Here is a 16,263-nt window from a genome sequence, read left to right as displayed (position 1 = left end):
CTCACCATTGAAAAGAACTGAAAATGAGACAGATGATACCATAGCCATGACTGTGTTTATCCACTGTTCTGCAAAGCCAAGTTTAGTCATGATAGCTCTCAAATATGTTCATTCTAACCCATCATAGGCCTTCATCATATTCAACTTTAGTGCACAAAAACTATTTGACTTTGTCGTAAAATGCAAACATTCATAAGCACATCGGGCCGGGCTGCTTGTGCCCTCGTTGGGCTGGGCTGCTTGTGCATTGCCGCATGGCTGGCTGGGCAATATAGTCTGCGATGACGCGTCTCCACCCCTCCTTCTCTTGTTTCTGGCGTCGCCTCCGTCCGGCTCCGCTTCTTCCACCCGTACCCGTAGATTGATTTCCATCCGGGTCCCTTCCGTTCCACGGCAAGTATCCGTCGCACGGTGAGCTACTGCTGCTGCTGCCGCCTAGTCCAATTTCCCTTCTCGTTTATATCGTCCAAAAAAAACTAGGGTTTTACTTTCATCTTCCTCGCCTCGCCTCGCCTCGCCGCATTGCTCTTGTTCTAGTTGGCGGTGGTTGTCGCCCTCTCCCTCCCCAAACCCTAACGGAAAAGGCTTCTCCAGATTCAGGCCCACCCTCGCCGTCGTCCATGGCGCTGCAGTACGTGGAGGCGCAGCGGCAGGCGCGGCCGGACCTCGCCGACTGGTACGCCGACCTCGCCGACCTCTACCAGCGCAAGCTCTGGCACCAGCTCACCCTCAAGCTCGACCAATTCCTCCAGATCCCGGCCGCACAGGTACCTACCCCCTTCCACTACCTTCTCCACTCCCCCCTTCCCTCTAGAACCTAGAACCTAGAACCTAGATTTAGATGCAGGCTCCAGATGCGCCGTTAATTGGCATGTGAGCAACTCATGCGTCTCACATGCTCCAATTCGATTTCGAGCGCTATTTTGTGTCTGATTTGGTCACCACGGCAATTGCTGTTTATTCTGCAGACTGGCGACACGCTCATACAGCTCTACAACAACTTCATCTCCGATTTTGAAACAAAGATCAATTTGCTCAAACTCGCCCAGTTCGCCGTCATAGCCTCGCGCCAATATCCCGACAAGGACGCCGCCATCACCTTCCTCGAGGGGATAATCACCAAGCTTCGCGAAACCAGGGAGCTGCGGATCAATGAGCCTATCCTTCACGTCAAGATGCAGATCGCGGCAATTCACCTCGACAAAGGGAACCACAAGGAGTGCAAGAACCTGCTGGAGGAAGGGAAGACCACCCTGGATGGCATGACTGATGTGGATCCTACGGTCCACGCTAGCTTCTACTGGATATCGTCTCAGTACCATAAGTCGCTCCAAGAGTTTGCTGAGTTCTATAAGAACGCACTTCTCTATCTGGCCTACACAACCGTAGGGTCTCTCTCAGAGTCATTCAAGCTGGTAAGTTTTGCAGTTAACAATTTCATCGATTGTGCAGCAGAAGAATGTGTTTTATTCAGTCTTTTCTTTTATATAGCCTGAAATGGGCCATGGATGTTATTTCTATGTATATTTGATACCTATTGTCTTGAAACAGGACTTGGCATTTGACCTTTCCCTTGCAGCCTTGCTGGGGGACAACATCTACAACTTCGGGGAATTGTTAGCTCACCCTATTGTAAGTATTGCTTGTCCTTTTGTCGAATTAAGTGTTGCTTGTTCGTGCACGACTGTATTGTTCCCAGCCCTGAATTGACGCATTTGTAGTTTGTTTTTTGCATAGTGCGTATGTCATCTATTCCACTTGCTTCTGGATGCTGTTACATGCATCTTTCCACATACTTGATCGTCCTGATTGCTAAATGACAATTTCTTTTGAATTCTACACTGCAAGTATCAAAGGGATGGATTTTGTAGTACCCACTGAAACAGAGTGCCTTTCACAGTATCAAACACAAATATAGCAGTATTAATTGTTGAACTCTCATTGGCAACTATGTTAGTTGGTGTATGCAGTTATAGGCGAGTGATCAAAATTAAGCTATGCAAAAGTTTGACAGAATAGTTATGAAGCCTTTTGTATACAAAGGCATGCACTATATTTACTCATTGGTTGTGAGCACAGATGATTCTTTTGGTTAACATAAATATAGCAAACTACCTTTTAGTTGGACAAGTAATTTGGGCGTACTACTACTAATATCACTACTAATATCTGTTTAAGACAAGCTGACTAGTAGCACATGAACGTCGTTCCTTCTGGATTTGAGTTAAACCTATTTGAAACTTCTCATTCCTGAAGTAGTGAAATTACTCTTGTTTGTACCTTATAGATCAATAGTCTTATTGGGACCAAGGTGGAGTGGGTCTATCACATGTTACAAGCGTTCAACACCGGCAACCTAGCTCTCTACCAAGAGCTTTGTGGGGTTCACAATGCTGCTCTTAGTGCACAGCCTGCATTGGTGCAGAATGAACAGAAACTGCTTGAGAAGATCAATATTCTGTGTCTGATGGAGATAATCTTCAGGTACCATTTTTGGGCTATTACTTTCCAATATCACCTCCATTTCCTGTCGTGTTTTTTCCTAATATTTTTTGTTGTGTTGCATTCTTTAGCCGGCCATCAGAAGATAGAACCATCCCATTAAGTGTTATTGCCAAGCAGACTAAGCTTTCAACCAGCGAAGTGGAATGTCTTCTTATGAAGAGCCTCTCGGTAACTTCATTTCCTACATTCTTCCGCCATAAGATTTCCGTTTCATGTTCATAGAAACTTGTGTATTTTGTTGTATGCCTCTTGTTTTATGCTTGCAGTATTTTATGTTATGGCTTGGGAATCAGAACCCAGCACATATTTAGACAGTGGGTTGTTATGGAACAACAATTTTTAATAATTCGTGATGTGTTACTGAATTGATATTCAGATCCTTTCTGTTCACTTGTGGCGTACTACTGTTTAGGTGCTATTTAAAAACTATTGGGTTTTGATTGCAAATCCAACTGTTGTTGTGTGAGGTATATACAAATGCCCGTATCTTGTTTTTTTTACGTCTACTGTTTGTGTTGTCTGTCCATTGTGTCATTACTTCCCATCTGTTTCAGAATGCTGGGTGCTACTCCCTCCTTCTGGTTTATTGGTCTCCCTCGTATTTTGGGTCAAACTTTGGCCATCTGTAAACCTAACAAAATATAAATTATATGAAACAAAAAATATATATTGTTGGATTTGTATTTAAGAGAGGTTTCCCATAATATAATTTTTACGACATGTAGTTTACATTTTATTAGCTATAAATTTATGGTCAAACTTTAGCCCAAAATAAGAGGGTCCTTGTAAGCCCGGACGGTGGTAGTACTTCAGATCTGTTTCAGTTTCCTTCCAGATTTTGTGCATCAGTTCCAGTAGTAGTAATGCTGTCCCTGAATGTTCTTGGGAGCCAAAATCGTGCTTCCCCTATAGTTGAAGCAGTAGTGGAGTTCCCTGAATTGCATATCTATTTGAAACACTCACATATTTCCTGTACATTGCAGGTTCATCTCATAGAAGGAATCATCGATGAAGTCGACAGCATGGTTCATGTTTCGTGGGTCCAGCCTAGAGTACTTGGCATCCCACAGGTGAAGGCGTTGCGTGAGCGCCTGGACTCGTGGGTCGGCAAAGTGCATACCACACTGTTGTCCATCGAGGCAGAGACCCCCGATCTCGTGGCGGCTTAGCTTGTTGGCCAAAAATGATTCTGAATAGGCTTTGGTTGTGAGCAAGGCGGCGGTGTAAAACGAGAGACCATCTGGCTGTGCTGCGCGTGCTAGCTGCTCTTTTCTTGATAACGAAAACTTGTTGCCTCGGGTGTCCTATTGGTCTGGACTTGTAACTTGCTTCTATCATCACGGATCGAAACAGAGAAATCATACCGGCAGAGGGCGTCACTAGTTTTTTTCCTGTCGAACTTTATAATCTGTAATCCAGCGATTTGACATTTCTTCTTCTTCCATTGTGCTATCGACATGGACACGCAGGAAAATCTTGCTCATTTTCTTATGTTTGTGCCAGACAATGAGCCTTTTGAATTCTGGCTGCGTACGGTTTCTAACCATACAACGCATGGGCCTCGTTTTTAATTGCATAAAAGAGCTTCATATTGTTGTTTCTCCCTCTGAAAGCTGCACCCTTGGCTATTGCTTGTAATGCATCATTGCTAAGCATGCATCAATTTCGATCGCGTGATAAATAAACCCAAAATGCAGTATCATACTCTATCTACTTGTGAAACCTCAAGATAAAGCAATACGACTTTGACAGAATTAGTAACGACAGCAACAAAGCATTTAGTTTCAACTTGAACTTGGATAGAGGTGAAACCATAAGATCTCGTAAGGCCTGGACTGAATTATCTTCACTGGAGGCCTGCACTGAGTATACCTGCGACGATGTTGGATAAGCTTCTTTGACAGATTTAATATACATCAAATATCATGTGAAATGATCCATCAATGTTACTATGTCCAGACAGGCAAAAGAAAATGTTACTATGTCCAGTACTCGTATTTGGGAATTGGGAGGTTTGCCTGCCGTTTCAGCCTCCTTCCTCCCCACGTAACGCAGCGCCGCCGCCGTGCCCGTGCCGGCGGCGTTTGCTTGCTCTGCTCTCCATGCAATTAGGCAGATATCACTGAGCTCCTCCCCGCCCGTGTTCGCGCCTGCAATGCCATCCTCGCCGTCCCCGCCCACTCGCTGCTTCTATGCTCCACGCCGCACGGAGGCGGACACCGCCGCTCCCTGCCAGGCTCGCCGCCGCCTTCTTCGCCGCCAAGCCCCAGCCACAGCCCCAGCCGCCCACCCTGTCTCCGCAGATCGTCGAGGCTGCCGTCTCCCGCTGCCCCTCCGACGCCCTCGCGCTCTCCCTCTTCCTCTGGTGCGCCCGCCGCCCCGCCTACTTCCACCCGCCCTCGTCCTTCGACCGCGTCCTCCCCGCCGCCACGCGCCTCGCCTCCCGCCTCGGCACCGCCCCGGCGCTCCTCCGCGAGCTCCAGAGCCTTGGCTGCCCCATCAGGCCCCACACCTTCCTGCTCCTGCTCAGGCTCTACTGGCGCGGGGGCCTGTACCCGCTCGTGCTCCACCTGTTCGACGAAATGCCCCGCTGGGGTTTCCACCACAACGCCTTCGCGCGCAATGTCGTCCTCGACGTCCTGCTCAGGACCGGCTCCGTCGACGACGCGCTGCGCTTCGTGCAGGGCAACCCGTCGCCCAACTACCTCACCTATGCCATTGTCCTGACTCATCTCTCCAGAGCCGGGGATTGGTCAGGGATGCGCGTCTGTTTCACAGCTATGCTGAGCCAAGGTTTTCTCCCCAGCACCACTTCGCTCGCCTCGGTGTTTGCCTGTTGCAGTAAGGCCGGTACCATGCCCGAGCTACTGCAGTTGCTGTCGTATGCGCTTGTCTCGGGCCAGCAGCTCACTGCGGCCATGTGGACGTGTCTCATCGCTCGTATGTGCAGTGAGGGAAGGCTAGACGAGGCCTGTAAAACTCTGGGAAATATGGTGCGTTCTGGCTCTTCACCAACAGTGGTGACTTACACACCGCTTGTCAGAGGTCTCTTCCGAGCTGGGAGGCATGACATTGCCAGTGAGCTCTTGGGATCCATGGCATCCAACGGTTGCACCCCAGACCTTGTTATGTATAATGTTCTGATGGACTGCATGATGAGGGAGAGGAGGTACGATGAGGCCATAGACATCTACCTACATCTTCATGGGAGCCAGATAAAGCCGGATGCATACACTTTGTCTACTTTGGTTCAGGTATTGCAGTTGTCACGGAACATAGATCTTCTCCCTAGGTTAATCCTGGGCTCGGATATCTCTTATGATCTTGTGGCTTGCAATTCTATGCTGAGTGCTCTGTGCAAGTCCGGGTTTCCATCCGAAGCCCTTCAGTTCTACATCGATATGATTGGTTTGGGCATCAGGCCAGACAGCTACAGTTATGTTGGATTGTTGGATAGTTTGTGTCACTTGGGAAGGATAGATCATGCAGTCAACCTCTACCGCAGTGTTGTCACAAGCAATCCTGATTCAGACGCCTACGTCCATGCAGCCATCCTCCGTGGCCTTGTTAGAAGGGGCCAGAACATAATGGCATTTAGGATTCTCAGGGAGGCTGTGCGTCAAAATTATGCACTTGATACCGTGTGCTACACCATTGTTCTGCATGGTCTATTCCGAGGTCATTTTGTTCAAGAGGCTCGTGATTTGTTTGACAAGATGAAGGATTCAGGAGTTGCTTCCAACACTTGTACATACAATGTAATGCTTCGTGGACTGTGTAGAGCCAGGGATATGCTTGCAGTCACGCAGTTACTAACAGAAATGGAAGGCGCCAATGTTCAGATGGATAGTATCTCATTCAACGTGGTAGTTGTGCTCTTAGTGAAATTGCAGCACATTAGTTCGGCAACAGCTTTGATCAGAGAAATGCTCAATCTAGGCATGAAACTAAGCACCAAAACTTGCTGGTTACTTTCTCAATCAATTGGTCATAGATTCGTTTTGGAGGATTCCATCAGTGCTGAAAGTGATGGGTCTGACTCAACATGCGATCTGCTTGTATGCTCAGCTTCATAGTCTACTTTTAGACGGAACAAGCATGCTGTTTCTGGTATCTCCACTTTGTGATGTAATTGATACAAAATATAAACTACTAAAGGCTGGAGAAATTCTAAATGAATTTCTACCGCAAGATCCTTGCTATAACATTTTCCCCTTGAAGCGCCCAACAAAAATTACCATAAATATTGAAGAGATGTTTACCTCGTAGGCACATACCTTTTGAATATCATCCCACCATTATTTTGATAAATTTTAAAATGTATCCGTAACTTTGGGTTCTACTCAGATGCAGGTTGGTGAGACATGTGCAGTTTGATTTAACACCGAGAATGAGGCAGTGTGCTCTTGGCAATATTGAATCTTTCCATGACACGATGCTGATGTACTCTATTTCAAGAGGCTTACACCTAAATGATTTTGCAATGCCGCTCATAAACTAGATTTGAAAGAAATTGCAGGTATACTTTAGTTGTTTCTCCAGCAATTTTCAAATTGTACCTTATGCATTCTCTTCAGAATATAGTTTAACAGTGTATCATCGTTACATAAGTTCCAACTATGCCATGCATGATTTCTTTTTTTAACTATTTGCATTCAGGAATTTCCCAGTCCATTTTTTAGTAATTTGTGTTGATGCATTACTTTTACAAAGAAAATGGCATTTCTGTATCCGTTTTAGCACTATCATGTCTATGTTTTATATGGAATACGCACACACATTTTTTTTCATTTTTTTTCGAGAAACTGGCAGGAGCGCTCCTTTCAATTAGAAGATATCACTATCGGTCTGAATAGGAGTGAGCTCCAACTCTGAATTGTAGAAGTTGTATCCCGAAAGGTCAGGTACTTGTAAGCTATGGTAATCATATTTTGTCAAGAAAGAAAGTAAGAGTTGTGACCAAAGAATGACATTCAGCTCAAATGCGAGAGATTGTGTAATGTAAATTATTGACATACTGACAAAACATTACAACCAAAAATAATGATAATATACTAGAGATATCCTATGCCAATTGTTGTGACGAACTTGATCTGGATTCAGCTGCAGATTAACCCATCATGTAATGCAGAATGTGGTTCATAGAGTGCCCTTTTGGCCTGCTAGGGAACCCAATATTGTACTGTTGTCTTCAGCAATCAGTATGTGAATCCAACAAGAGCTATGAAGCTTCAGCATGAATTGGGTCAAGGGAAAGAGAACGACCCGCCTAACTGTTGATTGGCAGCTGATGACGGAGGATTGATTGCAATCCAGAGCAATGAAATAGTGATGGAAACTAATCCAGCCCAGACATACACGATGGTGGGTGTCCTGCCTCTCCTGCCCATGAGCCCCTTTGCAAATGGATATAAATGGGCAAGCACCCAGAAGCTGAAAAACACTCCACCAAGAAGCTTGCTCCATTGCGGGATTGTGCTGTAAATTGTGCGGCTGAAGCCAACAGCAATGGCAACAAGGTTCACCATGATGATGGTGAGAGGTGGTATCATCAATGAAGTCCACTTTACTTCGTAGAGTTCTGCAAATTCATCATCGATATCATCACCCACCTGCTTTGATGTGAGTGTGAATGAGATCTCAATCCCTGCAATAACTTTCAGTAGACCTTGCATCACAGCAGCTAGGTGAGCACTAGTTCCACCAATAAGCCAGAATTGTTCATTCCGCCACCACTCTTCCAGTGCAATTCCAGACCACTTGATCTCCAGCATGGCCAGGAGACAAAGCGTGATGGTGATGATAAGTAGGTATGTCAGGAAGGTGACATTGAGTGTTTGCACAATGAACTGCCCTGAGAAAAGGGACAGTGCTGGAAGGAAGCAGTAGACAATGAGGAAGATGGATGTGAAGGGATATATGCCAACATTGAGGTATGCGATCCTTTGTAGTACCTGTGAAGCAAAAATGGTTTGTCATATTTTTGGTGAGTCTACTTTAGTAAGGGATGGAAATAGAAAGTCTTGAGGGGCTTGTACCTTCATTTTGGAGCTGGCAAACAATGCATTGTTCCGAGAGAAAAAGATCTCGACAGAACCAGTAGCCCACCGAAGAACCTGGTGAAGACGATCTGTGAGATTGATAGGGGCAGTGCCGCGGAAGGCATCACGCTGTGTGACACAGTACACTGACTTCCATCCACGATTATGCATGCGGTACCCTGTCACAACATCCTCAGTGACAGATCCATAGATCCACCCAACACGAGTGCCCCACTCTGTCTTCTCTTCATACCAACATGAAACTACACTGATTGCTTCTGCCACAATGGATGCATCCAGTATTTCACGTGGAATTGTTAGAGCACCAGGTGGACGCCCATTCTTGACAGATGGATGGTCAGCCAAGGGCCTTCCCTGGAACTCTGCTACTGGGATGGAGTCAATGAGAAAGCTGGAATTCCCAAACTTCTTCGGGAATGTGGCGAGGTTCATGCTGTCCCCGTCAAAATCACCCATACGGAGAGCCATTGTCTCCTCGGGATTAGCATTGGAAGCTGATGCCTTGCGGCGGCGTGGGAGGCAACAACCACAAAAGCCTGGGCTGTGATCCTTGGAACGAGGTGGGTCAAAGCCATATAGGGCGATTCGCCGGAACAGGCATCCAGTGCCGACATACACTGGTCCTTGCAGACCATCAAGAGCACGCATGTTTATATCAAAGAAAACAGTATTGTGGTTAGCATACCGGTCAGAAGGGTCAATGCCTTCAAACCTCTGAGGGAACTGCACATAGCAGAGTCGGTCTCCACCACGGTCCATCATGAAGCACATGCCCTCCCTGAAGGCCTTTGAGTTGTAGACGTAGTGATCACAGTCCAGATTAAGAATGAAGGGACCATTGGACATGATGGCTGATGCACGAACCAATGCATTCATGGCACCTGCTTTCTTGTTGTGATCATATCCTGGACGTTTCTCTCGTGACATGTACACCAGCATTGGAAGTCTTGTATCCACTTCTGAAAAGTCAAGAGGTGACTTTTCAATGTTCCCATACATTGGCATGTCACTTGGTGGTTTCAGCATAACCTGTGATATAGAAGAAACATGTAAATAACTAGGTCTAGACCAGAAATTGTGTTTACGCAATCATCATCGAATCAGTACCTGTATGATTCCTGCATGATCACCACGTGCATGATCTTGTGACGAATGAATCCATGTACCGGGCCAGTGAGTGCTATCAGCCATCCATGTTGCCTTGGGAATCTTCACTGGCTCAAATTGCTCATCACCTCCAGCTTTGATCTTTTCCCTTTGAAGATTCATTGCCTGGATTTCCTCACGGGCATGGTATGCATCAGAGCGGCGCCGGATGGAATCTGGCAAGCCATTAACGCGAACCTTGAACTCGTCATACTCACGCTTGATCCTTCTCCTGTCCTTGACAAAGTCGGCCTTCACCTTATTCTTGAAAGGATCTCTCTTCAGGTTGAAGTAGCTGTCTGGGTTCCTGGGTTCAATGTCATGCTTCCTGCAGAATGGCACCCAGAAATTGGCAAAGCTTGCTGCCTCAGCCATCGCCTCGAAGGTTAGCAGTGCCCCTCCATCATCTGACACATAACATGCAAGCTTATCGACAGGGTAGTCAACTGCAAGGATCGAGAGAATTGTGTTTGCTGTGACCAGGACCGGCTCCTTTTCTGGATCAGCAGTTGACACAAAGATATCGATTCCAGGGAGATCAGATTTGCCTGTTGGATTGCTCGGCGTTGGTGTCTCAAACTTTTCTTTAAGCACAGAGAGATCTGTAGCACGGTTGATAGGGCAAAGCTTTGGAAGCTGGTCCAACACCCATGAAAATGCGAACCAGAGCTCACAAACAATTGACATTCCCCAGAGCCAGATGGCGTCATCATTTTGATGCTTGATACGCCACATGAGGAAGAAGGCCAGTGCAACCAATCGGATTAGGACAAGGAGCCTGCATGCAAGAGACAATTCAGACAAGAGGAAGGTCTCCCAAAATAGCAATGCACCTAGATGTTGTCACGTGTATTAATAAATATCGGTATATTTTCTGTGTAACTGAAATTGGAACCAACAAGTAGTAGAATACTATGCAAGTGTGGGATCTTTGCATTTTCTTTTCAACTGCTATATGTGGATTTTTTTAAAGTTTTGTGACAGAGAACACATTTAACTAGTCTGTGTGCACATGCTATGGTATTTGGAAGAACTGTATAGGCACACTTTTTTACTAGTCTGTACACACTATTATCTTTGGCTGAAATTGACAACTCAGTCACTATATATGCATTTGATTGGTATTGAAACCAATTGGTATAGTAGGGTTATTTACTTGGCTTCCTTGTAGCATTTCTCTTTGCTAGACTACATTTACTTGAAGGTTAACAGCATCTGGCTCTAATCACTTTTTAACACCATCAATTTTATTAGGGGTTGGCCTAATGAGAGGGTAATGCATAACTGCAGTTCCTTTAGTTTAATGTAAAATCAACTGATTCATTATTCTTGTGTTAGTGGGTAAGCCAGCATACTTCTTGTTTAGGCATTAACCCGTACATATAACTTTTGATTGACAGGTAACAGTAATGGCACATGTTTTTAAGGAAAAAAGATGGCACCTGTAAGGACTGATGACAGCAGCTGGAATCTGGAGCTTGCGGGTGAGTGGCCGCCATGGTTTAGACATGAGCTCCTTGGGGTGCCCTGGTACTCCATTTCTGCCATCGTCGTCCACATTGTCGTCTGGCCAAATGGCATTACCATAGCCATATGTCCCCTTGGTCTCAAAGAGCCAGCGGTTATGGTCAAACTCACCGGACTGGTTGTTCATAGTGCCCTGCTTCACCAACGAAAGACGCCTCTCCATCTTGCCCCCTGGCCCATGTGGCAGCGACAGAGCCCGTGTCAGCTCATTGCTGGAGTTGGAGAGAACTTCTTCCCACTCGGTGTGCTTGTAAAGCTCTTTGCACCCGGGGCAGACACCGCCGCCACCCTTGACGGCGTCGGTGAAGCAGTCGACGCAGATTTTGAAGTCACACTCACAGGGGAGGATGTCCTCCCCACGGCCGTTGCGCATGATCTTGCTGTCGCACCCCTCGACCATGCAGATGGAGCCCTTGGGGCCAGATCGACCAATGTCGGAGTCAGGGCCCTGCTTGTCCATGACATGGGCACGGGTGACGCTGTTGAAGCCGCCGGTGAAGAGCGAGCTGGAGACGTACTGCTCGTCGGCCTTGGTGCCGTCCTCCTCCATGGGCTGGTTGTCGGGCGTCATGGGGATGTGGACATGGTAGTCCTGGAAGTCGACGCTGCTGATCTCTGAGTCGAGGTCGTCGCGCGAGTAGCTGATGAAGCGCCCAGACTCAGTTCGCCGGCCGAAGACCACCTGCGGCGCCGATGTTGGTGCCGTGGGTGGCTTGCTGGGGCCGTGCGGCGGCATGCGGCTGGAGCCGCTGTTCTTGAGGATTCCCTTGGACCCCATGGCCTCCTCTGTACGTGCTCTTCACTTTGACTCTCTTCTTCCTCGTGATGTTGTTATTATGCTGTTATCTTGTGGCTGATCTGCAGGATGAATAATATGCCGAAACAAAGGAAAACATTGACATTAGTCTCGCTGTAGATTTATTTTTGCCAAGACATATTTGGAAAGCACAGCATACAGGAAATCAAATCGTAATCGGCAGATCATAACAACCAATAAACGCAGCCTGGGTGACGCAAAAACGAAATTCAAATGGATGCATGCAGGTTGTTTCCCTCTTTTTTTTTCCTCCAGGAAAAGGGGGAGAATAAATGGCAAGTGTATTTTGCTTTGTAAGGAAAGGAAAACGATGAATCAGTAGATTACATAGAGGGTGCATGCAATCAGGAAGGCGAATTGGGAATGTAGAGCAAGAGCAAAGGAAGGTTACCTTTCCCCCCTCATCTGTTGTGGTGCGGCAATGGCGATGGAATGGGGAGAAAGGTAGTAATGAGGAAGCGCGTCCACGGCCATGGCTGTATTTGAATGGTTCCATCCAATCAGCCAACTGGAGTGGAATCGAAGAGGTGCGTCAATACTGGGGAGGCGCCAAGGAGAGGGGCGCACGACTACTCGGTGCTCATGCATGATGCATACACACATATACATACTATTACATGCGATGCAATCATCAGTCCCGTTCATACCGATGGATGCCTGCTTGCTTAGTTATAACTTAATCATCCACACCTGATACCTGCTTTTACTACTAATTCTTTTATACATCTGCCACTACTATCCTTATTTTTTTTTTGAATTTTCACTACTATCCTTATTACTGCAACTTGGTTTTACCTTGTCCATCAGTCAATGATGTCTTTCTCACCTAGACACTGACCGTGTAATTTGTTTTTGTCTTTTTTCTTTGCACCAGAGGGCCCAAGTCTTGCAGTGAAAACTGAGTCAACCCCCCCAACACACGGTGGGTAGCTTCGCGCAACAAACGTCCAGGCTCGTGGTCAAAGCATCAACCAAATGCATCGTGCTCGCTACTCCGACTCCTCACTGACATCATACACCCTGCAATCCAACCGCCAAATTCCGATCATGGACAAATATGTAGAAAAGAAGATATGTATAAATAGATTCATTTTTGATACGCTGTACATGCAAATCATGCAATTTCATGCCTCTCATGACTTTTTTTTTATCCCTACATTATTTTTCCTGTGCCAGACTTGCTTCAGATTTGAGCATTTGTCGTACGTACGCGCTGTTTTGCTTCTCCCATGCCCATACACCTGCAGGTTCAGTCACACGGGTTTGGTTTCCATAAATTTTGATAATATGCATGCACGAGGCCACTTCAGCAACCAACGGACGGATACTCTGAGAAAAGATAACACGTTCCAGAGGTCAACTCCGTCGAATTTTTCAAGTATCAACAACATGCATGGCATTACTTCACATGCATCCTGCGAGTTGCGCACACGACCAGTCTTGTTTCCAACTCACGTTTTATAACATGATCAAATCTATATACGGGCACACTCCACTTGGTCTTCGTATACTGTTGGGACACCCTCGTCCTCCACAGAATGTGATGGTTTCCGAGTCTGAGGAAGTGATCTAGCTCTTCATTGATTTTTCGGGTCAAATTGTGATGCATATGCTTGAGCCAGCACTAGGTGTGCCAACAGAAATACAAGATAACACCCGCAAGAAAGAAGAAGAAGAAGAGATATCTCCCCTCTACCCCCCCGACCCCCGCCGGGACCCAGATAGGATCAAGGGGAATTTGGGACAAGAAATCGAGTAATCAAGGGAATGAGGTAGGGTTTAAGGCCAAGACCAGAGGTGAAAGGGCATGTAGCCGCTAAGTATGGTTTTGGCAATTAATGACTATCTATGGACTAATGCTTTCACTCAGATATATTTGAAGGGATATTACATAGGTGGAGCCTTAAGGATGATTGCCATAAAGATGATTGCCATAAAGATGAAGATTTGCTCTTAGCTTCGGTATTGAATGACAATTCCTATGGAGCATCAATGACATTGTATCCTACATGAAGAAATGTTTCATAGTGATGCATGAAGCATGCTGGATTTATGTGGGAAGAGTTCCATCAAAAGCCTCTCGAAGAAGTCCTCATGGTATCCTCTCTACTTACCCCGTGCGCACGGGGTCCAGGGTAATCTCTCTGCACACCTCGTGCACAAGGGCTTCTTGACCCGGCGCACACGGGGTCGAGTGTTAAACTCTCTGGATACCCCGTGCACACGGGGTTTCTGACCTCCATACCCACGGGGCCTAGGGTCTGACTCTTGGGGTCTCATGCCTAGTGAGAATACTAGTTGGTCTTTAGATGTATCTAATGAAGCCATCAAGATTGATATCAATGTCTAACCAAATATGTTTAAGGTGGAGTCCATTGGAGGATCTCAAAGGTTGACACATTTGGGCTTATAAGGATCAAGGTCTTGAGAGTATAATTGAAGACAAGAATTCAAGCTATGGTATCAAGAGAAGATCATGACGGGCTCATGTGTTGGATCTTGGTTAATCATGTCTTGAAGCAAGCAACTAGAGTGAAGAATTCATCGTACCTCTCAAGAGTTTGTGATGGGGCATTTAGGAGAGCAAGTGATGACCAATATGATGTTCATGGTGAAACTTGATATGGTCATGAAAGAGTCATTGGTGATCTAGTCTTGAAGCAATGAAGTAAAATGATGAGTTCATTATGGCTTTCAAGAAATCAATATAGAGCTTGAAGTAAAGATATTGGTTGACCAAGATGAAGCTCGAAGATTGTATCTAGATGGTCAACACACAAGCACAAACAATGTACCACTTGGGATCAAGGGATCTAGTGGTATGGTAAGTAATTGTGAATTGCATTTTGTGCACTAACCCATGCTATGTGTTTTCTATGTCTATGTGGGTTAGGTGTTTGCCATGGGCTTGCATCAAAAGAAAGATTTCGAGTAGCCTATGTAAGGATGACATCAAGTGGTGATGATCATCGAGTTTGGGGAGTCCAAGTGCAAGATGAGAAGCCGGAGGTTATATGCTTTGAAGCTTGTGGTACACATTTGGTCATGTACATGTGAATATGTGCTTAAGAGAAGGATTCCATCATTGCAATATGGGAAGCAATTCGAATATCTTCACCAAGTGATTGTGGTTAAGAAAAGGATTCCAACTTGAGGCAAGCATTAACGCCATCAACACAATCAAGTGAAATGTGCAAGGGTAAGGTATAACTTAGCTAGGTTTTCCTAGTTTTGCTGGTCTCATGGTGCTTGGCGGGACACCGGATTATAGGTTTGATAACCGTACTATCAAGAGGGACTTTTGGGCAAGTAGCTTGATCACATCGCATGTTGAGAGCTCAAACCTTTGCATAATTTGCATCACTATTTTTTTTGATCTTGGGTGGTTCTCTATGTAAGTACCTTGGGCTTTTCCATAGCTTTAAAATGAGCCCCAGATCATCAAATTCGGAGTTTGTATGCCAAAGTTATGCATGTTTCAGTTTCCTGCTTTGGGTTGTTTCTGGGTACCTCGTGGGCATGAGGTTTTGAGGCCGTGGGCACGCCCCCCTCCCCCGTGCACACGGGCTTGTACTGTGGGCATGGGACCCCGTGGGCACAGGGTGTTCAGGAAGTGTCCGTTGGAGCCCCAACAACTAGTTTTGGGGGTTGGCTATAAAAGAGCTCTTCTTCCCCACCGGTTTGGGTCCTATTGATACACATTACAACAATCATTTTGAGCCACAAACCACCTCCCTCAAACCCCTATCCCCCCTCTAGGTGAAGGGGGATTTTTGAATGGATCTTGGAGTCATTTGTTGATTCCCTCCATTGTATCATCTCTCTTCAACCTCCTACTTTCTTGAGTTGCATCTTATGAGATTGAGAGAGTGTAGGATTGAAAGTAGGTCTAGAGGGGGGGGGGGTGATTAGACTACTTGACCAAATAAAAATCTAGCCTTTTTCCAATGTTAAGTCTTGGCAGATTTAAACAACTTAGCATAAGTCAAGCAATCAACCTACACATGCAATTCTAAGAGTATAGCAGCGGAATGTAAATCATTGCATATGAAGGTAAAGGGAGGGGTTTGGAAAGGCAAATGCAATGTAGACACGGAGATTTTTGGCGTGGTTCCGATAGGTGGTGCTATCGTACATCCACGTTGATGGAGACTTCAACCCACGAAGGGTAACAGTTGCACGAGTCCACGAAGGGCTCCACACGAA

General features: G+C 46.0%; 3 protein-coding genes across 6 annotated transcripts; 2 read left to right on the top strand and 1 right to left on the bottom strand.

Moving 5' to 3' along the window:
• Positions 1 to 311: 311 nt before the first annotated feature.
• Positions 312 to 4,025, top strand: LOC119337784 (26S proteasome non-ATPase regulatory subunit 13 homolog B-like). 2 transcript variants are annotated; one of them, XM_037609972.1, is made up of 7 exons: positions 312 to 411; positions 595 to 767; positions 969 to 1,415; positions 1,552 to 1,632; positions 2,288 to 2,484; positions 2,574 to 2,673; positions 3,489 to 4,025. In XM_037609972.1, exons 2-7 carry the CDS (start codon positions 621 to 623, stop codon positions 3,672 to 3,674), a joined length of 1,158 nt encoding a protein of 385 aa, XP_037465869.1. In that variant the 5' UTR covers positions 312 to 411; positions 595 to 620; the 3' UTR covers positions 3,675 to 4,025. The 2 variants fall into 2 exon arrangements, with proteins under 2 accessions (XP_037465869.1, XP_037465878.1); XM_037609981.1 differs by lacking the exon at positions 312 to 411 and having other exon boundaries at positions 443 to 767.
• Positions 4,026 to 4,522: 497 nt separating this feature from the next.
• LOC119337763 (putative pentatricopeptide repeat-containing protein At1g16830) lies at positions 4,523 to 11,524 on the top strand. Of its 3 annotated transcripts, none has more exons than XM_037609961.1 (3): positions 4,523 to 6,770; positions 6,859 to 7,024; positions 11,114 to 11,524. In XM_037609961.1, exon 1 carries the CDS (start codon positions 4,698 to 4,700, stop codon positions 6,579 to 6,581), a length of 1,884 nt encoding a protein of 627 aa, XP_037465858.1. In that variant the 5' UTR covers positions 4,523 to 4,697; the 3' UTR covers positions 6,582 to 6,770; positions 6,859 to 7,024; positions 11,114 to 11,524. The 3 variants fall into 3 exon arrangements, with proteins under 3 accessions (XP_037465858.1, XP_037465851.1, XP_037465844.1); XM_037609954.1 differs by having other exon boundaries at positions 6,853 to 7,024; XM_037609947.1 differs by having other exon boundaries at positions 4,523 to 7,024.
• Positions 7,450 to 12,551, bottom strand: LOC119337754 (cellulose synthase-like protein D1). Its single transcript, XM_037609935.1, has 5 exons — positions 12,449 to 12,551; positions 11,156 to 12,098; positions 9,675 to 10,491; positions 8,544 to 9,596; positions 7,450 to 8,459 (listed from the first exon to the last, which is right to left on the bottom strand). Exons 2-5 carry the CDS (start codon positions 12,016 to 12,018, stop codon positions 7,752 to 7,754), a joined length of 3,441 nt encoding a protein of 1,146 aa, XP_037465832.1. The 5' UTR covers positions 12,019 to 12,098; positions 12,449 to 12,551; the 3' UTR covers positions 7,450 to 7,751.
• Between the last annotated feature and the right edge of the window lie 3,712 nt (positions 12,552 to 16,263).

Source organism: Triticum dicoccoides, chromosome 1B (genome assembly GCF_002162155.2).
Source record: "Triticum dicoccoides isolate Atlit2015 ecotype Zavitan chromosome 1B, WEW_v2.0, whole genome shotgun sequence".
NCBI lineage: Eukaryota > Viridiplantae > Streptophyta > Magnoliopsida > Poales > Poaceae > Triticum > Triticum dicoccoides.
This window is presented reverse-complemented; position numbering and strand designations above follow the sequence as displayed.

Coding starts and splice junctions, on each gene's coding strand:
- LOC119337784 (XM_037609972.1), top strand. CDS start 621: ATGGCGCTGCAGTACGTGGAGGCGCAGCGGCAGGCGCGGCCGGACCTC. Junction 1,633..2,287: donor AATTGTTAGCTCACCCTATT/GTAAGTATTGCT, acceptor TGTACCTTATAG/ATCAATAGTCTTATTGGGAC. Junction 2,485..2,573: donor CTGATGGAGATAATCTTCAG/GTACCATTTTTG, acceptor TGCATTCTTTAG/CCGGCCATCAGAAGATAGAA.
- LOC119337763 (XM_037609961.1), top strand. CDS start 4,698: ATGCTCCACGCCGCACGGAGGCGGACACCGCCGCTCCCTGCCAGGCTC.
- LOC119337754 (XM_037609935.1), bottom strand. CDS start 12,018: ATGGGGTCCAAGGGAATCCTCAAGAACAGCGGCTCCAGCCGCATGCCG. Junction 10,492..11,155: donor GCTGTCATCAGTCCTTACAG/GTGCCATCTTTT, acceptor TCTTGCATGCAG/GCTCCTTGTCCTAATCCGAT. Junction 8,460..8,543: donor TTGCCAGCTCCAAAATGAAG/GTACAAGCCCCT, acceptor TTTGCTTCACAG/GTACTACAAAGGATCGCATA.